The sequence below is a fragment of the Ursus americanus genome, chromosome 30, assembly GCF_024610735.1.
Source record: "Ursus americanus isolate L20-20 chromosome 30, mUrsAme1.1.p, whole genome shotgun sequence".
Classification (NCBI taxonomy): domain Eukaryota; kingdom Metazoa; phylum Chordata; class Mammalia; order Carnivora; family Ursidae; genus Ursus; species Ursus americanus.
In genome coordinates this window covers 2100494-2127487 of record NC_142156.1, presented here as the reverse complement: position 1 = coordinate 2127487, position 26994 = coordinate 2100494, and the positions used below count along the sequence as shown (strand labels likewise).

Below are 26994 nucleotides of genomic sequence, written 5' to 3'. Positions count from 1 at the left end.
ATTCGCCAAGCCGTCGGCCATCCAGAGGCAGCAGGGACGTACTCTTACCTGGAGCTGAGGAGGTGGCTGCTGCTGGCTGACTGTCGAGAGGGGGTCCTCATGGTGTCTGTGGCCAGGGACAGACTACAACTCAGCCAGGACTGCAGACTGCCCTCTGGCTGGGAGCTGAGGACGGAGATGTTATCTCTAGAACCGGAAGACAGGATGCTGTCAGCACAATGACAACCACAGTAACAGTAATAACTAGATATTCGCCCCTAAGCATAAGCCAGGAGTATGCTAAGTGTTGTACATGTATAACTTCAGTCAGTGCTCACAGCACCATCCCTGAGAGATGGGAGCCAGTGCTGTCCCCATTATATAGATGAGAGTAATGGGATTTGAGGCGGCCATCTTGGTTCGTGCCAAGGTCACCCACTTAGTCAGTGATGAAGTTGGGGGCAAACCCTGGGCTCTCTGATTCCAGTGCCCATGCTACTAACCACTGCTCTTCTTTGGGGAGGTAAATACGCTAATACAGATGTTGAGGCAACCCTGATTTTAGAGTAAAATTTGGCACTGAATTTTATACCCAATGGTATGTCCGTGGAATATGTCAAGAGTGAAGGTCTTAACTCTCTGCCTGCCTTAACCAGAATGTCTTTGTAGACAAAGACTTTACTTTTATGTCCCCTAATCCTGAAATTAGGCCTTGTGTGGGCCTGTCATAGATGTGGGTACTCAATGATTATTTCATTTTCTGGTTTATATACTCACTCAACTATATCTATTGGTATTTATATTGATATTGATATCTATATCAATATCTGTATCTATATCTATCTATATTTGTGTCTCTCTATAAATTCATTTGCTTGTTTATAGAATACTCCATGGTGGGCACCATGGGAAGGAGCTATACACACGAACCCAACATTGACCCTGTCCTCAAGACTCCATAACCACAAAATAAAGGAGAAAAGTAGCAATGCCATAGAGAGGGACAGAAAGTAGGAGAATAAGGAAGAAGCATTGACTTGCTTCTTGGAGTCATAAGGGAAGGCATTAAGTAAAGATAGTTGAATCATAACTTGTCTAAAGATTGGGGCTTGATCATATAGGGCCCGGACAAAGGAATCTGAGCTGGAAGAAGCAGCATACACATAAGTATGGAGGTTGGAAAAGGGGAGGGTATGGATGATTTGGAAAGGAGGAGTTCCGGGTAGAGAGGAAAATAACGGTCAGATGTGTGTGGGGCTCAAATATCAGTCGAAAAAGTCTATTCTGAGGCAATAGGGGACGACTGAAGGCATTTGAGGGGACAGTGGCATGATAAGTCATGGGCTTCTTTCTGTCTAAAAGAAGTTGCTCTGTTCAATAACATGTCCCCAGTGCCATGTGTTATGACCTTGGAGTCCGAGCGATCATGGGCATTGCTAGTATTTCTCCAAGTGGGCGTGGACGTTCCCTCTGCAGACTGGACCCAGAGAGCCAAGGGCTCATTCTTGGCTTCAATGTCAACCGCTCAGTGTTCTCCTTGGGGTTAACTTACATCTCTTTTTTGCCACTGCTGCAGTCCACCGCTGTCTGGACGCTAGAAGGAGACACAAGAAAGAGCCTGTCATCCTTGGGCTGCCAGGAGAAGAACGTGGTCTTCGGTGTCAGACCAACTTGGGTTTGAGTCCCACTTCCAACCTTCGCTGCTGTGTGAGCTCAGGCAATCACTCGCCTTCTCCGACCCTCCCGTGCTCCTTTGTAAAATGTGGTTACGAATGGGGCTGAGTGGTGGAGCAGACGCTTCCTGGGAAGCGAGATAACCCCTATCAAGATCTCGGCATGGTTCTTGACAAATAAATAGTGCTGCTTAAAAGGGAACAACCATTATCACTGCTCTTGCTTTAGGACAACTGGTACTGCTATTATTAACAGTGTCATTACAGTGCGCTTGTTTTATGTTCGTTGTGAGTGTTAGCGAATCAGACAAGAGGGCAGGAGGCCAGCTTTCCAGGGCATTCTGGGAAACTCCGAGACTAATTACCATAGTAGCTATTCTGGAGGGAGAATCCCTTCATTCAACAAATATGCTTTCCACGCGATCCCATCTAACCATCCCTCGTAGGTCCATTTAGTGAACAAGGAAACTGGCACCCTCGTTCAAGGTCACACAGCATTGAATCTCAGGTTTGTAAGAGCTATTTATCTCATCCTCTTAACCAGAAGGTGGTTGCCCAGTGTGCGGGTGTAGACAGACAAGCCACGACCTCAGACGCCTAAGATCTCATTTGAATCCTGGGTTCACAGGCCAGGGCCTCCCAGCTTTATTCTTTGTGTGGAATCAAGGGAATTCCTTCCTTAGAAAATGTGGTCACTTCTCCGAGGGGTGTACCTGCGGCTCCTTGGTCCCTACCCTTAAGGGCCGGTCAGTCTCGGGGTTTCTATTCACACCTGTCTGTCCCCACCAGGACCGCAAGAGCCCCTCATGAATCAAGAACACGTCTTATCCATCCCTTTGGCCCCAGGGCTCAGGCCAGACCAGAAGTTCTCTCTGACAATGCTTTTTGAATTCAGTGAACTTCAGCCATGGGCCAAATCCAACCTACAAATGTTTTTTATAAATAAACTTGTATTAAAACACAGTCGCACTGACTCATTTCCATTTTGCCCACGATCGCTTCTGTTCTACGGTCGCAGAGCAGTTGCGAGAAAGATCACAGGGCCCCCAAAGCCTGACACACTACCTAGCCTTTCTAAGAAAAGTTTGCTGTGACCTCTGCAGTGTCACAAAAGCAGCTTTTGTGAATGACCCTAGGAAAGGAAGAATAATGAACCCCAGAGATGTCAAGGTCCTAATCCTCAATCCCAAGGTCCTTAGGTCCCCGCAGCCGCCTCTGAGGATGGGAGTATCGCAAGCCAAGGTGTGTTAGTATCCTCTACCAATAGGAAGACAGAAGGAAATGCATTCTCTCCTAGAGTCTCCAGAAGGAATACAGCCCACTGACACCTTGATTAGGCCGGGGAGACCCTCGCTGGGCTTCTAATCGACAGATCTCTAAGAAAATATAATCTGTGTTGGTTTAAGGCACTGAAGTTGTAACAATTTGCTATAGCGCCAATTTTTTAAAAAGCCCCGCCATAGGACAATAGTGCCTCCTACACTGTTGGTGGGAATGCAGGTTGGTACAGCCACTCTGGAAAACAGTGTGGAGGTCCCTTAAAAAGTTAAAAATTGAGCTATCCTATGATCCAGAAATTGCACTACTGGGTGTTTACCCCAAAGATACAGACGTAGTGAAGAGAAGGGCCATATGCACCCCAATGTTCATAGCAGCATTGTCCACAATAGCTAAATCGTGGAAGGAACCGAGATGCCCTTCAACAGATGACTGGATTAACAAGTTGTGGTCCATATATACAATGGAATATTACTCAGCTATCAGAAAGAGCGAATTCTCAACATTTGCTGCAACATGGATGGCACTGGAGGAGATAATGCTAAGAGAAATAAGTCAAGCAGAGAAAGATAATTATCATATGATTTCTCTCATCTATGGAACATAAGAACTAGGATGATCGGTAGGGGAAGAAAGGGATAAAGAAAGGGGGGTAATCAGAAGGGGGAATGAAACATGAGAGACTATGGACTATGAGAAACAAACTGAGGGCCTCAGAGGGGAGGGGAGTGGGGGAATGGGATAGACCGGTGATGGGTAGTAAGGAGGGCACATATTGCATGGTGCACTGGGTGTTATACACAACTAATGAATCCTCGAGCTTTACATCGGAAACCGGGGATGTACTGTATGGTGACTAACATAATATAATAAAAAAACATAAAAAAATAAAAAATAAAAACTTACTAAGTGCTGTTATTAAAAAAAAAAGTGTCTCTGGTGAGTGACCCTGAATCTTCTTGGAGATCTAGGTACAAAGAGTTGATGCAGCTTTTAATAAACTACTGAAAACACCACTTTGTGAACGGAAGCGGTCCACGTGAGTAGATCGAACTCTGATCCTCTTAGACACCTGAGTCTTTCTACGGCTTTGCTGGGCGAGGGTTGTGGACAGAATAAGAGACAGAGAGAAGAGGCAACCAAATCCTAGAGGCCTCGCTGGGTGGCCCTGCCTGCCACCTCCCTGCCAGGGATCTCCGTTTCCCCATCTGTGAACTGAAGGAGTTCGGGTCAGTGAGCTGGGCCCCATCCAGCTTAGATGCTTGGTGATTACACACACTGGCAAGGGTGTACCTGTGGTTAAAGTGGGAGTCCTGGAGCTTGTTTCTGAGAATCTTTTATAGAGACTATAGAACTTCCACTTCTGCTTCTCTGAATACACAAACACCGACTCACATGTTAGCCTGATGTTTGAGAGTTCACAGAATCATCTAGACGTCAGGCATGGACACCGCCTCTCTTGAACTATTGCTGCACAGACCCCAGGCTAAGGACACTGGTTCCAGCTGGCCAGAGAAGCTAAGGATGTGGTAGACAAGGTCCCTCAGAAGCAGAGGGGTTCCAGGGAATAAGTTTCAATCTTCTAGAAGGTTGATGGAAAGAAAAAAAAAACAAAACAAAATCTGAAGACACCTGTGGCCCAAGCCATTGAGTTGCACGTGGTGTGTCATAGTAGAGAGGCTTAGTTATACCCAGGACAAGTTTCCTCACGGCCACTGGCTGGGAGGGTGGGCAAAGGCTAGCTGCAGCAGGGGTGGGATTTAGGGCATGTTGGGGGGGGGTGCTTCAGGTCCATTTCCCACCCCAGGATTCCAGGACTCTGGATTAAAAGAGGTTGTGCTCACAGATCCTAGAGGGCGTCCAGGCAACCTAACGTCTCCAGAATCCTAAGGCAACTTGCCTTGAGCTCTGCAGGAGACAAGCTCTCTCTCTGCTGGGCAGCCAGGCGAACCCCCTGACATACTTCATTTGATCGAACAATGATCTTTATGGAGCCCAGCCCAGGAAAGTCTTTATAGGGCAAGATCACTAATCAAAGCACATGCGGGTGTGTTAATTTGTGACCACTAGTCACCCTTGCCGATTCCATGAGTGGGAGCCCCGTGGCTGAAGTCAGCGTTTAAATTTGTCCCTTTCTGGGGCGCCTGGGTGGCACAGCGGTTAAGCGTCTGCCTTCGGCTCGGGGCGTGGTCCCGGCGTTCTGGGTTCGAGCCCCACATCGGGCTCCTCCGCTATGAGCCTGCTTCTTCCTCTCCCACTCCTCTGCTTGTGTTCCCTCTCTCGCTGGCTGTCTCTATCTCTGTTGAACAAATAAATAAAACCTTTAAAAAAAAATTTGTCCCTTTCTGAAAGGGTTCTCCCCTTACCCCAGACTAAAGAAGCCTTCGCTTCGAGACGTCTTCTCTCTGTTCCTTCCCACCCACTTCCTGCTGTCCACCTTGTATGTGTGCCCCGGAGGCCGACCTCTATGGGCCACGTCCACCGGCTCCCTGCCCCGTGGCCTCCCCTCGGGTGTGGCCAGTAGGGAACTTGGATGGCCGCTGGAGGAGCGGGGGAAGGAAGAGACGAAGCTGGAGTATTTATTCTCTTAGAATTCTCCCTACTGCTTCTCCTGGCATTGGCTCCTGCCCTAAGCCAAAAGCCAGAGCTCCTCCAGCCCAGCAGCCCTCTCTGTATGCTCCCAGGCACGACTACGAGCCCCCGGGTGCTCTATCAGCCCTGGTGCTTCCGCACACGGCGCCCATATCTTTGTAAATAGTCCCTTTATTAGCCCGTCTCCGTTGGGATGTGCCTCGGGCTCCTGCCAGACTCTGACTATTCCAATAGCTAATCTCAGCACTGCTTTCTGCCTTCACAGAAAGCACTGGGTTTTCCAAGCCAGTATTTTTTTTATGAGAAATAAGCAGGCAGCAGGCGTGACCCATCACTGCTGTATCAACGACGATCATACCCTTTATCACCATGTGGGGGGAAAAGTGGTGTAGAATGTAAAGAAGCAATCTTGTAAGAGCATAAGATTATCAGCAATCCTTACGATTACCTTCCAAGCCCGTGACTCTGGAAAAGAACCAGGCATGAGAAATAAAAAGATACGGGTATGGATGCTTATTGAAAATAATCCTACATTTTCATAGACATTTTAATCTGTGCACTGGTTGCTTTCGCCTGTGAACCCATGTGACTGGATTTTCACAGAACTGCTGACGTTAAAGTCAAGGTCCGCTGGGCTTTCTGCTTGTCAACTTCTGATCAATTACCATCCAGGCCAAGGGTGGTGTCCGGCCTACGCCCCACACCACCCGCCATCTTTGAAGGTCTCAATGAAACAGAGTATGTTTAAAATAAAGAGGCTGGTTGAGCAGGGCTTCTGGAAACCACATCACACCTTATGGTCTGAGAAATTGCAGAAGACGCTTAACAGCTTCACCCCATGGTGGTCTACAGCTTGGGAGTAGGGGGAGGGGAAAGGCTTTCGGGCAGAAGCAGGGATTTTGTTCTGTGGGGTCTGCAGACTCATTGAACCAGATGGGTAGAAATCCCCACCAGAGTGACTTTTTACAAGTCACACATTATTGGTCCTGGTAGATACCGGAGTTTGTACACCATGGTCTATGGAGGCCTTGTGTTCTGGGAGACCTCATAGGGCTTCCAAGGGGTCAGGGAGAGAGACCAAATAGGGAGGCTTGACCCTGAACCTTCATCTCTGCACTCCTTCCTAAGCTAGAATTTTCTATAGGAGTTTGTGCTGGTATAAAAAAAAAGGGGGGGGTTTCCACTTAAGAGGGAATTTAAAATCCACTGGCCGTTTCACCCTATGAAGAAATAGTCTCTGGGCTGCGATCCCCATGTTTGCCTATTTTTTACTGTTACCTCTTGTCGTAACATGGACGGTGAAGGGGGTGCCTGGGTGGCTCCGTCGGTTAAGCATCTGCCTTTGGCTCAGGTCATGATCCCAGAGTCCCAGGATCAAGCCCCGCATTAGGCTCCCTGCTTGGCGGAGAGCCTGCTTCTCCCTCTGTCCCTCACCCCAGTCATGCTCTCCCTCTCTCTCTCTTTCTCTCTTACTATCAAATAAATAAATAAATAAATAAATAAATAAATAAATAAATAAATGAAATCCTTAAAACAAAACATGGAAGGTGAATATTGATAATGATGAGGGCGATGATGAGGATTTTAATGCGTTGGCGGGGCCAGCAGAGGCCCAGGGAGGACAGATGACCTGGTCCAGATCTATTTGGTGGTGCAGCCAGGACAGAACCCTGTCTCCTGACCTATCAGTGGTCCTTCTCTCACCTTTGGTGCATGTGGCTCTCAGAGAACTTGTGTCAGGCATTGGTGGACAGGGGCCTGCTGACAGGCAAGGTAATTAATTAGACGTCTTCTGTTGTATTTTTTTTAGCGTGAGTCTTTGTCAGACAATTCCAGGCTAAATGCACACGTTGCCTGGGAAGTAACACAAGAATGTCCTGGCCCCCTGTCACGGTAACAGACATACGTGCAGCAGCATGACAGGCCAGTTACTTGGCGGAGAACGAAGATCTTGACGTGAGAAAGGGGGGAGAAGGGGTATGTGGGACATGACAGCAGAGCCTGCTCACTGGAAGTGTGGGAGGTGGGGTCGGCCTGGAGCCCATCCCGGCCCCATCACTTGCTGGGTGAGCCCAAGCCAGCGCCTCGACTTCTCAGACTTCAGTGTCCTTGCCCATAAAATGGGTACCAACCTCAAAAGTTATGAGTGCAACGTCTGTAAAACAAGTGGGTTGCGTAGCCTGGTACCAAGTCGGTCTTCAGCAGAGTACCTCTCATCCCAATTACCATCATTTCCCATAAGGCAGGAGCAGGTAAACTGGATTGGAGCCCTGACTCCCCGTGAACCCCATTAGCTGGGTATCCAGGCCTCCCAAGCTAGAAGGACACTTGGAAAGCACATGGCTTCTGGGGTGTCATTTAAACGTGTGCTATCCTGCACCAGGGTTCCGTTTTGTCATTTCGAATGGGGCATCGACCTTGTCAGAATAATGGAGAGATGCTTTAAGCTGTTCCCCCAGGTCTAGGGCATGCTTATTACTCAAGGGGGGGGATGGAGCTTAGGGGGTGCAAATTAGAAGGTGAGGGAGTTTTAGGAAAAGGAATGTGAGCAGTTCCAAAGCCTGCCCTCCTATGTAACAGGAAGCTGTACAGTCTGGCCGGAGCCTGGGCCCACTGACAAATAAACCAACTCAGAATGATGCCCTCTGTGGCAGCTGTCACCTGTGGTGACAGCCGCATCTTCCTACTTATCCTACCGCAGCCTAATTTTAGCCCAGTTAAAAGGATGTATGTTGAGAAACATACAACTTACACGCAACACAGCCACAGAAGACACCTTTCTAGAACATTCGTCTCTGCCCAAGGCCAGCTGGAACTGACAACTCTCAGCTGACCTAAAAGGCAGAGGTCATCCGTCCATCTCTCCATACCTCCCCCCTACCCCAAAACCCCAGGAAGGTGACAGGCCAAGCAGCAGCTGACCCCGGGCCAGGAATAAATGGGGCTGTCAGCTGACGCATCGCTCCCTCCATGAGTAATGAGTGCGCTCTGGGCCCCTGGGGGACCAGCTTAAAGCATTTCCCCATTAATCTGCAAAGGGTGACTCCGCCATCTAAGGCACAACAGAGAGCCTGAGTGCAGAATGGCACGTGTTTAAATGCCGCCGTACGGGCCACCTGGCTTTCCGAGCACGTAACCGCGTTTCCAGCCTGGAAGGCCTGTTACGCTTGGATCTAATTCCCAACATGGGGAAATGTGACTTTTCATAATTTGAACAAGTCTCTTAAAGAACCTTACCTCCAGCAGAAGCACCGCATGCACACACACTGTCTCTCTCCCCCCAGGGTGGGTGTGAATCCTAATTGAGAGCTCAGTTTGGAGAGGTGCCGCGCCAAATCCCTCGGGCTCCCATCCAAACCGCGGACGTACCCCAGGTGACGAGACAATTAAGCAGGAAACCGTCAGGATGGGGAGGAGGACAGGCTGGTACTGGGGGCAGGAGCTGGGGCTCTGCTCGGGACGGCGCCTGTGCGGCCAGCAAGGCGTGGGTTTCCTTTTATTGCTGATAATGGTTTGAATTGCAGCGTGACCAGAGAACAAGGTTTGTGCAAGATTGATTCTTTGAAAGGTGTCGAGACTTCTTTGTGGGCCATTCTCCCCCTGGTCTCCCCCCATCCCAGTGCTACGGGTGAAATCTCGGCTCTGCGTCTCTTTCAAATCCAAGTTACAGGGCAGAGAATCAGGACCAAGTCCTGCTGAGACAGAAGATCATGAAATTGCAGACAGGCATCTGGGGTTCAGAGGGGATTCCTGGGGGCCCAGGATCTGGAGCTCAGAAAAGCTGGATGGGTATGCACGAGTGGAAAGAGATAAAGGTATCTCTTATCGAGGCGAGGGGGAGGGCAGGGTCCCTTTACGGCTCGCGAGGACCTCCTGGAAGCTGAGACTGGAGTGATGCCTGTGACCCTCTGTGACCTCACCCACTGGGATCTGACTTCCCAGCAAGAAGGCGCTCCCTGTTTCTGTCACACCTTCTGTCCACCCTCTACCCACACCTCCAAGCACAGGTCCTCTGCCTTTTCCTTCCTTTGTTACTTTTATAACTCTCGTTTATTTCATTGATAACTTTCACGTATTAGAAAAGCAATCAGAACACCCCCAAAACAAAGACTCCATTGAAAAGTGGGCAGAAGACATGAACAGATATTTCTCCAAAGAAGACACGCAGATGGCCAACAGACACATGAAAAGATGTTCCACATCACTCTGCATCAGGGAAATGCAAATCAAGATCGCAAGGAGCTATCACCACACCGGTCACAATGGCTAAAACCAAAAGCACAAGGAACGAGTGTTGGCGAAGATGTGGAGAAAAAGGAAGCCTCACGCACTGTCAGTGCAGCCACTGTGGAAAACGGTATGGAGTGTTCTCAAAAAATTAAAAATAGAGGGGCGCCTGGGTGGCACAGCGGTTAAGCGTCTGCCTTCGGCTCAGGGCGTGATCCCGGCGTTCTGGGATTGAGCCCCACATCGGGCTCCTCTGCTGTGAGCCTGCTTCTTCCTCTCCCACTCCCCCTGCTTGTGTTCCCTCTCTCGCTGGCTGTCTCTATCTCTGTCAAATAAATAAATAAAATCTTTAAAAAAAATTAAAAATAGAACTACCCTATGATCCAGTAATCTCTCTACTGGGTATTTACCCAAAGAATATGAAGACACTAATTCGAAGGGATACACGCACCCCTATGTTTATGGCGGCATTATCCACAATAGCCAAATTTTGGAAGTAACCCCAAGTGTCCATCAATATAGCCCAGTTAATATATATTATATATAGGATATGTAGTATATAAATGTGGTATATACGTGGATATATTTTATATATATATATATATATGTATATATATATATATATATATATATATATGATGGACTATTACTCAGCCATCAAAAAGAATGAAATTTTGCCATTTGTATGACATGGATGGAGCTAGAGAGTATTACGCTAAGTGAACTAAGTCAGTCAGAGAAAGACAAACACCATGTGATCTCACTCATATGTGGAATTGAATAATCAAAACAAATGAGCCAAGGGAAGAAAGAAGAGAGAGAGGCAAACCAAGAAACAGACGCTTAACTCGAGAGAACAAACCGATGGCTACGAGAGGGGAGGTGGGTGGGGGATGGGTGAAATAGGGATTAAAATACACTTATCATGACGGGCACCGAAGAATGTATAGAATTGTTGGATCACTGTACTGTACGCCAGAAACTAATATAACACTGTATGTTAACGATACTGGAATTAAAATAAGAACTTGGGGAGAAAAAAGAAAAGAAAAGCTGCACACCTGGGTGGCTCAGTTGGTTAAGCGTCTGACTCTTGGTTTCAGCTCAGGTCATGATCTCAGGGTCCTGGGATTGAGCCCTGCATCAGGGTCCATGCTGAGCGTGGAGCCTGCTTAAGTTGCTCTCTCTCCCGCTCCCTCTGCCCCTCCCCCCTCAGCTTGCGCTCTTTCTCTAAAAAAAAAAAAGGAAAAGAAAAAAAAAGAAAAGCAATCTCTGGCTATGCAAATAAAAATGGTTGCGAAGTTTTGCTCATTGGTAAAAAAAAAAAAACACAAAAAGCTAGTATATACAACCATTCATTCTTTATTCTAATGTCTTTATTCATGGAAGAGCCAGCCCCAGCATCAAGTGGGTAATAGAGACAACAGGGTATATAATTACAGACGCGAGTCCCGTCAGGACACTAGTAAGACTGCAGGGAGGGCGGAACACGGGACATTCTAAATGTAATCATGAGCCACGAAGCAGGTGCAACTCCAGTATTTGCCATTTCGCCAAAATCTGGCGGCTGTGCAAATTAGCAGAGCATGGTGGCGATACTTAGAATTGTGCATGGAAGCTATTTTTGCACAAACTGAGATTTCTTAGATGAAGCCCTTTATTTGGAGGCAAGGACATGGAGAGCCCACTGGGTCTCTCTCCGACTGACACTGTGCACGAATAGTGGGAAAGTTTGAGGTTATGTTACATCTCTGAGCAGCTTATGAGCAGCCCAGAACCGCATCAAGGAAAGGATGTGCTCACATTCTAAAATCAAGTGTATATAAAGTCCGTAACTTAGGGGCACCTGGGTGGCTCAGTCGGTTAAGCGACTGACTCTGGTTTCAGCTCACGTCGTGATCTCGGGGTCACGAGATCAAGGCCCTCATTGGGCTCAACCCTTAGTGCAGAGTCCGCTTGGGACTCTCTCTCCCTCTCCCCCTGCCCATTCGCCCTGCTCTCTCTCTATATATAAAATAAATAATCTTAAAAAATATTTAAAAAATAAAGTCCATAACTTATATGAGAGAAATCTAAAGAGGACCCTGGTATAGCTAGGACTGTGCGTGTATGCTCATTGCAGAAATTTTAGAATATACAGATAAGCTTGAAGAAAACAAAAATTTAGGTCAGCAGTAATGCCTTCCATCGGTATTAGAGGGTTGGTGTGTTTCCCTTCCGGGTTTCCTTTCCTGGACCAGGCATGGTCAGCTCTACCCGTCCTTCCCACAGGCTAGACCACAGCTGACTTGCATCACTATTTCCTTCACTGTCCATCTCCCACCCATGCCTCCTGCAGGTCAGCAGCTGGCCCCTGGCTTCACCCTATAAAGGAGGTGTGACAGGCAAAGGCCTAGGGTAGGACACTCAGCAGCCCTGGGTTCTCACCTGGTGCACAATGCTAATTTGCTGTGTGACCTTGCACCTCTCTCAGGGTCCTCGTGGAAGTGGAGAGGGTTGCACTCATGGTCTGATATCGGATTGTTCCGGCTGCAACATGAATCATCCCGCGCAGAGACAAAGACCAAGAGGGAGCAATGGCCGATGCAGCCCACGCAGGTGTGTGCAGGGAGGGAGCCACATCGGAAGGTTAGGTTAAGGCACCCTGTTTCTTACCAAAGCAATGCAAAGAAAATGCCTCTCCCTGCTGCCCAGGCTTCGTGGCACAGGCTGGGATGGGGGCAGAGGAACAGCAGCCAGACAGGCAGCTGTGGTTTCCAGAGAAGTAACATGCCAAGGTTACAAAGGGAGCTCTAGGGAACAGGATGCTATGGGCCATCTGGAGGGGCCGGACAGCCCGGGCCCACGTGCCCACCTGGGACACCTCGAATTCCCTCCAGGTGAGCCCACCAATGGCCTGTGGCAGCTTGAGACTTGAGTGGAGACGGTAGGAAGCAACCTGTCTCCTGAGAAAGGAGAGAAGCCCTGACATTGAATTTGAGCGGTCTGGCCCATCACCAGCTGTCTAATCTTGCATCTCTGAATCAGCTGTTGCCTCTGAGAAGAGATGGCCGTTATGCGCACAAACACAGCTTACACCCGACAGCCCGTGTGCACTCCCGGCGCTGTTCTAAGTGGTGTCCATCTGGTACCTCATTTGACTCTCACCAACACCCCGACGAGGTAGGCCGTGGGTTGAGTACATGAAAGGTCGATATGCATATCCAAAGTAGTCAAAACAGAGCAGTTTGATGGGGTTGGTCCAAAGTATTATGTCCACTTTGCATGTGAGGGAATTGGGTCCAGACTGGACATGAAACTAGCCCATAAACACAGTCTGCAGCCCACTTTGCAAGCACTCCCCCGATCGCCTCCGCGAAGGCTTGGAGAGCGAGGCTAGGTGCTTTTAGGAGATGCTAAAGGAGATGCTAACCCCAGAGGGGAAGCTAACATCCTGTCCCTCCTCACACACGCCAGCCAGGTCTCCCTCCTACCACTAAACACATCCGGGTCTCCCCGCAGATGCGGCCCCCAGAACTGAGAGCGGGAATTCTGTCTACTGAAGACCCTAGAATGCTCCAGGGCAGAATCCCCCTGCTGCACCCAGCCACACCTGGGCCCGTGGGTTACCTCTCCGTGTCACTGTCGCTGGACGCCACCTCCTCTAAGGCTGCCTGCAGGTCAGCAATCCGCCGGATGGATGTCTCCAGGTCTGTCTGGAGGGTCTGTCTCACCGCCGCGAGCTCCTCCACGTATTTCTCCTGGAGACAGAGACCACAAGCGCACGTTGGCCTTGGACAAGAACCCACCCGCCTGCCAGACCTTCTGGGGAGGAGACACCGAGCCTAGTGTTCGCTGAGCACCTAGTACGTAGCAGGGACCCCTTGAGGTACCCTCTCTGTACAGATGGGGTTACGGACCCTCCGACAGATGCTTCGAATTTTATAGAGGACATGGATGCTTTGGGGGCCAATGAGGGCATGGCCCACAGACAGAGCCCACTCACCCACACTGGGGGTCTCAGCCCTGTGTGTCCGACCCCAGAGCCATGCTAGGAACATGCACCACCCGCTTTGCACCAGGTGGGACACCCTGGGTGGATGAGTGAATGTACGGACCAATTCCTGTTTCCCAGAACAGTCGCGGAGGCTGGTTCTGGAAGCTGCGGCTGCCTCAGGGATGGATCTGGAACGGGAGATCAGTTGGGTGGGGAGAGGCAGACAAGAATGGTTCCCTGTTAACTCTGCCATGCCGACTCCCCCAACTCTGCACCCCCAGAGGCAGCAGAAGCAAAGATGGATAAGCCAGAGGGGTTCCTCCCAGAGCAAGCGGACACCGCTGCCATGTACTGAGATTTTTCTGTGCCTGGCGTTGTGTGGAGTGTCTTACCCTGATGACCTTGCTGTGGGTCACTATTATTGCTCCCATTTTGCAGATAAGAAACCGAGGCCCGGGGAAGCAAAGGCTTAATGGCCGTGCTGGCTCTCCAGCTTGGTGCCTCTGACTACCCTCTGAGGGTTCACCCCTCTTCCCTCTGATCCTGCCCTAATCGGATTCTGTCCAGACCTTGGAAAACCTCTAATTTCTATTGGCAGCCTATGTCATCCCCCCCTACCCTTCATCATAATGATTGTCGACTGAGAGTGATTTTGCCAGCGCCCCCCGCTTCCCAGCCTAGGGGACACTGAGCAATGCCTAGAGACATTTTTATTGTCACAGTTTGTTGGGGGTGTGTGTGCTACTGGCATTAGCCGGTACAGGCAGGGACGGTGCTGGGCATCCTACAATGCACAAGACGGCCCCTTCTACAGAGAATGACCTCACCCAAATGTCCATAGTGCCGAGGCTGAGACACCTCTGCTTAAACCTAGAATCCCACCTGCTGGGAATTAATCCTACAGGGAATCAGTCAAAAGGCCTAGTAAATTCTGTACCAGAGGATGCTTGGAGCTGTGGGATTGAGGACAGGCAGAAGCTGAAAGCAGCCTCATCACCCAACAACTGGGACTGGTTAGGGGGATCACAGCATGTCTCTTCGATGCCATTAGGCAGGCATTAACATTTGAAGTAAGGATTGCAGCAGCGTGGAATGTTTCTGTGGAATAATGTTAAGCAAACGGAATAGAACAGGGACTATCGTGCCCCTATCTATCTGCAAATAACACACATCCAGTCGGAAGAACACTTAGGAAGCCGGTGATATTTATAGATGAGGATGAATGGGTTGGGGGGGTTATGGATACAATTTTTCTTTTAAGCCGTTGTAATTATGTAGGGATTACTTGTTGACTGTTGTTTTATTTATTTTTATTTGTTTTAAAGGAGGTTCCATGCTCAACGGAATTCACGACCCTGAGATCGAGACTGGGGCTGAGATCAAGGGTCAGACGTTTAACCGACCGAGCCACCCAGGCGCCCCTGTTGACTGTTGCTTGAAGGAACACAGATATACCAACTGCTGAAAGTGTGGAAGGGTGAAAATAGAAAGATCTAGGGTCAGATCTAAGTCCCGTTCCCAGCTGCCCATTTAACTCCCTAGCTGTGCAACCTGAAACAGTTTACAGCCCCTCTCTGAGCCTGGGATTGTTCTCCCTCTGTTGCAGAGGAAGACGTGGAGGCCAGTGAAGTCATTCGGGGCGGTAACGTGCAGAGCCTGGATTTAAAGACCGGTCTTGCCACTGATCTTCCTGGGTGTGCACACCCCCCAGTGAAAGTCAGGGAGGACCAGGGCTGCTCCCCATTACGGGGACACACACAGGCTCTCCTTTGCAGAGCGGCTTGTCTATTGGTGGTATTGTGGGTCTGTGCCTTTCATCTGATTTTGAGGTTTTCCCATTTTACAGAGAGAGAGAGAGAGCGAGGGAGAGCAAAGACTGAGAACGCTAAGGGCAGAGTGGAGCTGAGAAGCAGCAGCGTGGAGAGAGGCAGGGGGGTGACGAGGGGGCTGCCAGTGCGCTGTCGCTGATTGAAGTTGCCAGCTGTGAAATCCCCATCTTGGTACTGACAAGGTGAGAGCCGGTCCGAGGCAGGGGCCCCCGGGCAGGAGGCCAGTGGACTGCCACAGGAAATCACACATACCAGGGGATGGCTGGGGAGGCGCTTGCCTCTGGACGCTGGCATGTCAGTTCCTAAAGACACTTAGAAAAATGGCCGGGTACAAAGTCCCCGAATCTCAGAGGAGCACTTGTCTGAGCTCAGCTCCTTCCTAGGGTGACAGAATCGACCACGGTCTCCCAGGAGACGGAGCACCTGTGTCTTCGTAAGATGGGGAGATGCTAGCCGAAGTCCACGTCTGGGCCATTTTAGGCATGGGGTGAATGTTTATTTTGGAGCTGAAAAAAGCGGGAGCGGAGCAGCAGAATGGCCCGTGTGAGGTCATGTGGCCGGGAGAGCACGGAGCTCGGGTGCGCAGCCAGGTCCTGGGTTCTCGGGTGACAGCTCTTTAGGTCTCCTGAGCCCAAGGATGACACAAGAACACTGATGTCCCCTTCCAGTTGTGCCTGGGGAGCAATGCCCATGCAATGTCATGCAGAGGCAGCAAGCAGGGCCTGAAGTCTTAACCCTCATGGAGCCTCCTGGTGGGCTGAGGACAGGGCCACAGGGGACAGGCACTGCGTCTCAGGGATGGATGGCTCTGGGCTGGCATGAAGCAGAGGGGCAGAGAAAAGCGGGAACTGAGTTGAGTCAAATCTGTAATATTGTGAAAGACAGAGCAGCCTCTAGAGCCAGGGTACCTGGGTTCGAATCCCAGCTCTGCCCCTTACTGGCTGTGTGACCTGTAGCAAGTTACTCAACCTCTCTGACCTCCAGAGAGCAAAGGCTTGGCCAACGTTGCTACCATGTCAATTTTTCAGAGGAGAATGAGGAACAACTAGCACGGGGAGCGGTGCCTCCCTGAGGTTTGCCAAGGTCACAGGCGAATAAGGACTCTGGCTCCAAATGTTTTTTAGTGCCCTGCAGAGGAAAGACGTGGATGCAACCAAGGGCATCATAGGGGAGGAGTTAGTTAGACAGAGCGAGGAGAGCTGTGAGCAAGAAAACCATTCCTAGAGGAGGGTATATGGACCAAGGACGGGGCCCAGGGGACTCAGATCAGGTCCAGTGGGAGCACCCCAAGGAGACGGACTGGGGAAATCCAGAGTCTGTGCAATCAGCAATCAGCTAACCTTTTCTGCTTCAACTTGCAAAGCAAATAGAGTTTGCTGATTGCAGAGACCAAGTCATTAGGGGAACGCACGTGATGCCGCAAACTGTCCCTGGGGCAGACCAAACAAGACCCCAGCCAGAGACTGCTCCGGAGACACAGAGGAGGTCCACAAGAAGGGGGGCACAAGGGAGGCACCCACTCTTCAGTCTGGGAGTCTGGGGCCTTCTTCCACCCCCAAGACATGTGGCTAACATTGCTTGAGCTTGAATGGGGACTGCCATATGCACACAGCATTGCATTTTGAGGCCAAGTGTAAAGCTGGTCTTCTTTGTTATTCTCTCTCTTTAGAGACTTGAAGAAGTTGGAGGAGAAATTAGGATAGGAAACTATTCAGATAGTAATGCATACAGCAGAAACCCACTAATAGATATATCACACGCCCATGTTAATCTGTAACCACGGTAATAGTGATATACACATTGTAATGACACACAACATATTACTATATATATTCTGTGTTCATTACATGTGTGTACATATATTCATATGCCATTCACTCACTCAATAAACATCTATTGAGCACCTACTATGTGCCAGCACTGACCTACACACAGATGATGCAGATAAAGTCCTAACTTCTATGGAGCTTACATTCTTGCAGGGACCTAATCTCTCTGTATTGCTGGTGTTAGGAACACAGCGGGCACTCCATCTATATTTGGGGATCGAATGAATGGTGTCACTGCATGATTATAAATGGCAAACGAAGGAGGGGCCTGGGTATTACACTCACGAATGCATACAAAAGACACACCATGCATACAGAGACAAATACAGTGAAAGCAGTGTGTGTACTTCTGACCTCCCCGGCATCGCTTAAGAGAATCATTAACCCTTGTTAAACTCCCGAGCTACTCCCCCTGGAGCATGCCACACAGAGCTGCCCATGTGGGAGGTTGTTCATACGATAATTAGTGGCTGCAATTAAAATCGTCTCCTTTTGTGATGTTCGATCAGAGGCTAATATTTACAACTGCTGTTTGTTTTCTTTGCAACTAGGGCATGTTTAGGGGCCGGTCTCCTGTCTGCAAATGCACAGGACTCTCGCATCAGTTTCTGTGCCCTAGATGTTGCCTCTCCATCCTTTCAAGATGTCCCCCAAGAAAATTAATTGCGTGTAGTTTCTATTATAAATCAGACTATCTAAAACACCCCCGAAACCTGATAAAAACTCACTTTGTCATTTTCTTCTGATTCACTAAAAACAAATAGAAACTTCATGTTACAGAGCCCAGCACTAAAAAGAAACACTTACGCATAAATACATATGCTATTATAAATACATATAAACACACACGAACATGTGTGCACATGTGTCTATTCAGAGACATATGCATGAACATTCCCAGTCTAACACAGCGTATACTTAATTAATATTTATTGAACTATTACATGAATATATTTATTTCTATTGTCTCACATGGGCAGAGTCAAGTGCAATACAAAACCATAAAAAGTAACTTGAGAACATTACAAGAAAGTAATAGCAGTGTTATTATCTCTGAGTGGTGAGATATCAGGTGATTTTTGTTTCCCTTTTTATACTTCTCCAGAGCTTCTGCAAAGGATATGAATGACTTTTCTCAGCAGAAGGTTAAAAAATATAGGACTTTATTTCTGTCTACGCTGTGAGGAACAATCCCCTGGACCACCTGCTTAGTACCTCCCAAGGCAGCCTCATTATCCCCATTTTACAGATGAACAGGCTGAGCCTCGGAAAGGTTAAATCCCTTGCCCAGGGTCGTACAGTCAAGACACAGTGATCTGCAGTCAGACCCAGGAGTCCTGACCCCAGCCCACAGCTCCTTCCTACTTTGCCTCTGATCGCTCCTGCTTTATCCAAGGATGCTTGTGTCTCCAGAGGTGGGGGCAGTCTGCCCAGAAAGAAATGAGAAGATGAGGAAGAACTGCCACTGTTTCATTCAAATTGTCCCAGAGTCACTTGTCTGGGAGAAATGAGGCTGGGGGGGGGGGGGGGATAAAAAGCCCTGTGAACTGTGTCCTGGCCAGAGTTCAAGGCCATATTGGCAATGGAACGAGCATTAACATGAGTGTTCAGTCTCAATCTGGGAAAGTTAAGACTTGGTGTACCCAACAGACAACCCAAAATTATGCATTAGATTCTCTTATTTAAGATTGCAAAAGAGCCCAACCTTCAGCACAAAGGGGGACCAGGGAGAAGGTGGTCATCACTATGCAAGGTCCTTTCTTCAGAATCCTCCTGCAAGCTAATTGTTTGGTTCTATGTTTATCATGTGGTAAGAGACACAGAAAGACTCATCAAAGATCCCAAAGTCACACAGCTAGAAAGTGACATGCAGACGCAAGCTCGGGCCTGCCCATTTCCAAAGGGCCAGCCAATACCTGACAACTCCGCCCACCCTTTTCTACACCTGCAGCAGGCATGTCCAATCAATCACTGCAGAGACGCAGCCACTCTGGGCCACAGTCCACTCTATGAACTACCAAGCTAAGCACTTCATCCAGTGGTCCACCCACCAGCATCAACCAGAACTCCCAACCCTGCCACAATTTACTCAACCTTCCCGGAAATGCCTTCTGTGTCCTCAAAGAGGTTGGTATTAGTTGGCTGGGTGGCAGGGGAGGGGGCTATTTCTCTTAAAAATGGTAAGTGCTCTGTGGAACTGAGGCAAGTGGAAGTCCACCACCCTTAGGGAGAGACCCTGATGGGTGGAGAAGGGGGAGATGCAAGCTACCAACAACATGGGAGGAACAGGACAAGTGAAACGCCCATGGGAATTTTGAAGAGTTCTTAATCTTCCCTTTCAGTTCCTCATCCGGTAACAGGCCAGCATTATTTCCCAGCAAAAGATCATTGCATGGAACAAACAAAATAATGTCTAACTGTGTCCATCTGGTATACCTAATACGTGGGCATACACGTGATACCTAACACACGTCCTTTTTTCTAAGTAAAGGCTCAGAAAGTATGAAGCCTGCTGGTATTGTGTAGAAGGACAGCCTCATTTTTCAGAAAGTGAAGTCTATAAACCTGATGCTTTTTTGTTGTTGTTGAAGCTGGAAGGATTTAATACAGTGCCTCGGAGGAGCCCGTATCAGTCAGGAAAATGGAAATCGCTCTAGATCATCCAAATAAAAGAATTTAATACAGGGAATTGGTTATTCAGATGATAGAAAGATGAGAAACCAGGATAGATTTGCAATGGCAGGAAGGCACTGCCAACCTAGGGCAGGAAGGAAAAATTAAGACATTGGGTCATCCAATGGGAGGCTGCTGGTAGAAGGTGGCTTCATGGAAGAGGGGCATCCCTAATGGGATCTGGAATTACAGCGTCTCCGCTGCTGCTGGGGATGATCCCCAAGGCAGTGAGAGAGAGAGAGAAATACCCTGGCTTCTCTCCTTCCCCTGTCCTTCAATCGGCCATCACCGCCTATCATTGGCTGACCCTACCACAAGGCAAGAAAACTAGAAAGCCTAGTTCCCTACAATTTACAGTAGAGCAGAGGAGGGGCAGGAATGTATCTGAGAGGAACCAGGAGAATCACTGGCACAGAGCACAGACACATCCAGGGTCAACCCAGGCTTTATTCGTCGAACTGTGTATTTACAAGATCTGTATACGTTCCCATCTATCTATCTATCTATTTATAAGTATTTCTATTTTATATAGATGTATATATAGAGATATGTATATATGTGTGTGTTGTGTGTATATATATGTATGAATGTGTGTGTGTGTATATATGTGTATGTGTGTATACATATATATAATATATATATATGTATATTTCAAGGAAAAAGTTATAAGAAATCTGGAATTAGAATCTTCAGATATTACAACATCAAATGCTGGGCTACAAAGTCTATATTAGTTATTTATTGCTACATAACATATTGCCTCAACACCCAGTGTTTTGAAACATCCAATATCATTCATTATCTCTCATGGTTTTCTGTGGGTCAGGAATCCAGGAGTGGCTTCTCTGGGTGGCTGTGCCTCAGAGCCTACAGTAGAATGGATAACAGCCCCCCAGGATGTCCACATCCTTGTCCCCACAACATGGGAATATGTTAACTCACATGACAAGAGGGATTTTGCAGGTGTGATACAATTAAGGATGTTGAGATGGGGAGATTATCCTGGATTATCCGGGCGGGCCCTAAATGTAATCAGAAGGGTCCTTGCAAGAGGGGAGCAGAGGGGGGGGGGGGTCAGTGGGGAAGAAGGTAGTAGAAATGTCGTGGTGACTTCATACTAGAGGGAGGCGGCCAGGAGCCAAGAAGTGCTGGCTGCCTCTATAAGCAGGAAGAGGCAAGGCATGGGTTACCCTGGGGGCCTCGGGAAGGAACCAGCCCTGCTTCCACCTTGATTTTAACCCTTTCAGGTGTATTTTTAAACTTCTGACCTCCAAACCAATGGGAGTTTGAATTGTATTATTTTAAGCCACCAAGTGTGTGGTAAAGGACAACTCATACAGGATCTGTCCTGATGTTACAGTGACGATGGCAGCCAGGGCGCTGGCTGTCTGAAGGCTTGACAGAAGCCAGAGGGGCCCTTCCAAGAAGGCTCGCTGACATGGCTATTGGCTAGAGGCTTCAGTTCTCACCATAAGGGATTCTGCTGAGCTGCTGGATCGTCTTCATGACATGGTGGCCAGTTCTGCCAAAGCACGTGATCCAGGACAGAGTAGGGCAAATGCCAAATGCCTTGGATAACTCAGCCTCGGGAGTGACGTATCATCACTACTGACGATCTACTGGGCACAAAGATCAACTCTGGTACAATATGGGAGGAGGCTATGCAGGGAGGTGAACACCAGAGGTGAGAGAATCCTCGGGCACCATCTTGGAAGCTGACCAACACAGTAACACTGGTCGTTCTTGACGTGTAGGCCCCATCTCAATGGACTCTACCACCCACTAAGGAAAACACCACAGCCATCCCGAACTTCCTCCCATTTCTAGAAACAAATCTGTTTATAGTTTGAATTGTGTCTCCCCCCGCCCCTCAAAATAGGTTGAAATCCTGATCCCCAGTACCACAGAACGTTACTGAATTTGGAGACAGAGTCTTTATAGATATAATCAAGTTAAAATGAGTTCATCAGCGGGCCCTAAGCCAATATGGCTGGTGTCCCTGTAAAAAGAAGAGAAATTTGGAAAAAAGACACAGAGACACAGAGGGAAAACCACATGAAGACACACGGGGAGGGGTGGCACGTGTAGACAGATTACAATGATGCATCTCCATGCCAAGGAACATCACAGATGGCCAGCAAACCACCAGAAGCTAAGAGAGATGCATGGAGCCCTTCCTTCTCCGGCATCTATGGGGGGGAGGGGGCACGGCCCTGCCAACACCCTGATTTCAGATTTCTGGCCCCCAGAGCTGTCAGACTTTTCTGTTTTTCTAAGCCACTCCGTGTGGGGCCCTTTGCCCCAGCAGCCCTAGCATATTGATAAAACACCATGTGATCTTTTCTTTCATTTTTTTTTTTTTGAGAAGTCATTTCTTTTCTAGTTCCAACAGGGTTCCCTATAGAGAATTGAGAAAATAAAGTGGCAAAAAAACCAAAACCAAAACAAACATTAAAAATTGCCCTTAAGTCTGTTACTTGGGGACAACCCCTCTTAATGACCAAGTTGGCATATTTCCATCCTGTGTTCATTTCCCCACGTCATGTAAAACGGTTTTACGTTAACGGCAGAATGGAGTTAGCCATGCAGACAAGCAGAGAACCCCAGGACCCCCACCCCACCGCTCTGGCTTGCCCGGGATTGTCCATTATCTCGAGACAGAAGAGCCTGGGACTCCAGACACCTGCTTGTAGCTGTCCTCCCTGCTCTTTTTCCTAATTGTTTTAAAATGCCCCCAGCTATCGCCTGAAGGCTCTTACGGTATTCTGGAAGATGAACATTTTAGGCAGCTTGGGCTTTTTGACATCGAACAGATGAAGATCTGGCCTGGGGAAGGTTTCAGCTGTGTGTACCTGCCATGAGTTTGCCCACATCACGCAGGGAAGCCACGGACACACACACCATATACCAGGCCAGAGCAGGAGACCTCCTGGCCAAGGTTGCTGGGCCACTCCCTGGCTGGCCGAGGCAGGACTAGAACCTAGGTCCTCTCTCGGTTAGAAAGTGAGCTCCTCTCTTTATGATTTCTGTTTCACATACTTTGAATCATGAGTCATTTTTGCCTAAACACCGGCCCCCACAACTTGGGCAATAAAGGTGCTATAGCCTGGGGTTCCAATGGGGAGGAGGGACCATTTACTTGATTTCTGGAGTCCCGAGTTTCCTCCAATGGGTGAGGACTGGCGGGGGGCACAGACTCCTTGGGCAGGCCCTAGACCCTTGTACAAGGAATGTGGTTGGGGTTCTCTCCGACCAATGGGATGGGGACAGCCAGGGGGAGGGAGGCTCTCAGGCTTTGAGGCAGGAGGGTGCAACTTGCTGCGAGTGAATCGCAAGGTTTGCAAGCAAATTAAATTAAAGTTAAATTTAAATAGGACAGAACAGAATAGAATAAAGTAAAGTAAAATGAAATAAACCCAACTCTCTAAATTTCCTCACAGCTCTAGCTATTCAGAGCTCATGGCTCTCCCAGCCCTACAACTGGCCCCCCTCCCCACCCCAGGCTGGGACTTCTGATGCAACATCTTCAGAACGGGGCAAAGAAGGACTGTCCACCCCTCTCAAGGCTGACACCAGCAGGGCCGGGCCGCAGTCAGACATGCTGACCTGGAGTGAACTTCCAAACACCCCACTCCCGACTCCCCAGAGTCACCCACTCAATTGCTTCCTGAAAAAAGAGAAGGAAGGCATTTCATTTTTCTGCTCAAATGCAAATATGACAGATCTGTGCCACCCGATTTTCCTGACAGAGGAATAATTATATCAACATAATTAAGTCTCCAATGCAAAAATTATCTGTACTACATACACCGACACTATACTTCCTGCATCAGAGGGCCATTGTTCCAGGCGGTAATTACCAGGCCACCTTTGACATGTCTTATTTCAATTTAAATGGAAATGAAGCTCATATGTCTTCTCAGCCCACTAGTCCATGTGATTGCAGAAATAGGGAAACTGGACTTTGAAATTTCTCAAGTGTCCACTGGGTTCTGTACCGACAGAGGGTAGCGTGAGAGCAATTTATTCCATACCCCCGGGGTCCCTACTCTGGGCCTCAAGTAGCCATCAATACAATGGGCTAATCTCTTGGATCTTTTTCCTGCTCTGTATTCATGATTGTGGAGATGGCGTCCATCATCATCCCCTAAGGGTTCTCTTGCTGTTAAACTGCTGTCCCTCTCTTCCACCCAGCCCCCTGTCCGTGCTCCATCCCAGAAATCGCCCCAGGGAGAATCTCTGTAATCCGATGATGTCCTTTCCTGCTTAAAAAGCCCCTGTTCCTCCTCACTTCTTACAGTCCAAACTGTGTGGTTAAGCCTAGAGAGCCCTTCATAGTCCCCCAGCCCACCTTCTGAGGTTCTTCTCTTTCTACCCCACACTCTGCACGCCACTTCTTAGGAACTCCCATGGTCTTCAGAGCTCCCAAACCTGCCATGCTCCTTCCTGCCTCTGTGCCTTTGCACCTACTGCTCCTCTCCCTGGAATGCTCTTCCCTGCTGACAAGCGAACTCCTACTCATCCTTCAAGACCCATTTCATAGGCACTTCCTCCATGATGCCTTCTCCATCACCTACAGAATGACCCTAGGCCAATCTTGTCCCCCGCCTACCCGACCCTCAGTTTGCTCATGTATAAGGCGGGAATGACTTCAGCGTGGCTGTGCCGTGGGACTAGCTGGAGGCTCACGGGTGGAAGGTGCCTGCCCCACTGCATACGACGTAGCGGGTACTCCATAAACATCAGCCCTCTTTCTTGTTCCCAGAACGACCGGGTGACAGCCTGTGACATGTGACATGTTGACAGGGGCTCCTCTATTGTGATGTTTTCGCACATTCCCCCCATCTCCCCTGGCTCTCTCGTGCTCCTCATTTAGGCATCCAGGCCTCTCAACCCTGCGCCCCACTAGCCGTACTGATTTAATGCCCCGGACCTGGTCCCCAAATCCCCTTGTCCCCTTCTCCACCAGAACATGCTCCTCTCTGCCCCACTTCCTCACCACCAGCTCACGAGTCATGCAAACATGCGAACCCTCACCCCGCCTGCCATCAGGTTAAGCCTCGTCCTTGTCAGCAGCTTTATGTGTCCAGAGCCCCCCAGGAGAGACTTGGCTTAGGACTGCAGACACTGCCTACGAGTCCAGGAGCATAGCCCCCCAAATAAAGTCATCCAGGCCAGCAGTGACTGAAATGATTGTATCCCAACAGCTGTGCACAGCCAGGAAAAGGCTGCAAGCGGTGAGATTGAGAAATGCAGCGGACCCAAGAGCTGGACACGGGTCCACCACCCCTCCCCGCCCTGACTCCCCAGCAGCCAGGAACACATGCTGGCGTCTGCCCCCTTGACTCCGCAGAAGGCATCAGGTCCCTCCCTGTCTGCAGTCGAGACCTCTGTGAGGCCCCGATCCCGTCCCTGTGCTTTGTAAACTGTGAAGGGCTGTATGCACACGAGATCATTATTTATCACACGGCCTCTTCCCCTCTCCAGAGAGCCACTTCTCTTCAGGCACATCCAGTCGCTTCGTAAGGACTGAGGCCCCCGCCGACGTGCCCAACAAGCCAAGGCACCACCACGCGTGAACGTGACTAAACAGAAACAAACCCTCCCAGGTACATCAACCTTCATGAACAGTCTTGTGTTCCTAGATGCGGTCCCTGCCCAAGAAGTGATCAGACACGACCTGGACCGGAGCTGCGGGTACTGACGATCAATGCCGGATCCCGGCCCTCCCCGCGCTTGGACCGCAGTCAATGCCAGCTGCCTGAGAAATGGGTGGGAGCTATTGTCAGAGAAAACAGTGCATGCGACACTAACAGCTAAAGACGCCGATAAACAGCGTGCGGCCAGGCGTGATAATGACCGGAGATTAAGACAATGATTTCCAGACTTGATTGGCTTCCATCTGCTGAGGCGAGAGGATGTTCTAGAGACGCCAACACTCTGGCTTCATCTCGAAGCAGTGGAAAGTTACAATTATTGATTGGGAAATCAGCTTTTTTCTTTTCTTTTGGTTGTTATGACTCTCATTTACTTGTGCTGCTTTTGGGGGTGGGGGATAGTTTCAAGGGTTCACCGACTCCTCTAATTCAAGGGCACGATGTGGCCTTCAGACAGGGCTTCTGGGTGAATTTTTATTTTCTAGACTGAAGAAGACTCTTGTTAGAAAGAAGTGTTACTGACATTATTGACGTATTGACATCAATTGACAATCGCCATGGACTTGGGGAGGGAGATCATTCCTTGCTAGGGGTGCCGGGAAGGTGGCTGTTCTATGCATTTCAGGATGAATACCCAGTAGACACCAGCAGCACCCCGTCCCCAAGTTGTGCCCATCAGAAATGTCTCTGGATATTGCAAAATATTCCCTGAGTGGCAAAATCCAATGCAGCGAAAAGCCAAGCTTAAGGCAAAAGGGTAGACAGGAGACTACATTTTAGAAAAGACACAGACACCGGATCAGACAGATGGGAATTTGAATCCTGAACAAACCACTTCCTGCTGTCTGACCTCATCTTGAAAAAATCAACCTCCGCCTTCCGTGGCTTGGGGTCTGGGATAAGGCGAGAGTATGATTACAGTGCCAGCCGTCCCAAAGAAGGTGCCTGGGCCGGCAGCATCACGTGGTTGCTGGTTAGGAATGCAGATGCTCAGGCCCTGTCCCAGACCTGCTGACACAGGATCTGCATTTTAACCGCATTCCCAGGGGATCTGTGTGCACCCGCAACGTTCGCTCGAGAAATGCCAGCATCGCAATCAGGAGCTTACGTTTCAGAGTCCAGGAGACTGATGACATGGCCCAGTGTTCATCTTTCCTACTTTTTAGCCTTGGGCAAGTCACTTTATCTCTCTAAGCTTTTTTAAAAAATTGTGTAAAATAGAGAAAAAATAGTACCTCTCTCATAAGGTCGAAAGTGCAGCTTTAATTAGACAAATCGTGG

At 49.0% G+C, this 26994-nt stretch overlaps 1 protein-coding gene across 1 annotated transcript in view; it reads right to left on the bottom strand.

Annotated features, from left to right (window-relative positions):
* The window catches only part of MYO18B (myosin XVIIIB), a gene marked incomplete at its 5' end in the record, with an annotated part of 232250 nt that overhangs the window by 24574 nt on the left and 180682 nt on the right, over positions 1 to 26994 (bottom strand). The window contains 3 exons of the mRNA XM_045791207.2: positions 49 to 186; positions 1532 to 1573; positions 13359 to 13489. Of these exons, the coding sequence (XP_045647163.2) occupies positions 49 to 186; positions 1532 to 1573; positions 13359 to 13489 (311 nt within the window). The remainder of the gene's footprint in view (positions 1 to 48; positions 187 to 1531; positions 1574 to 13358; positions 13490 to 26994) is intronic.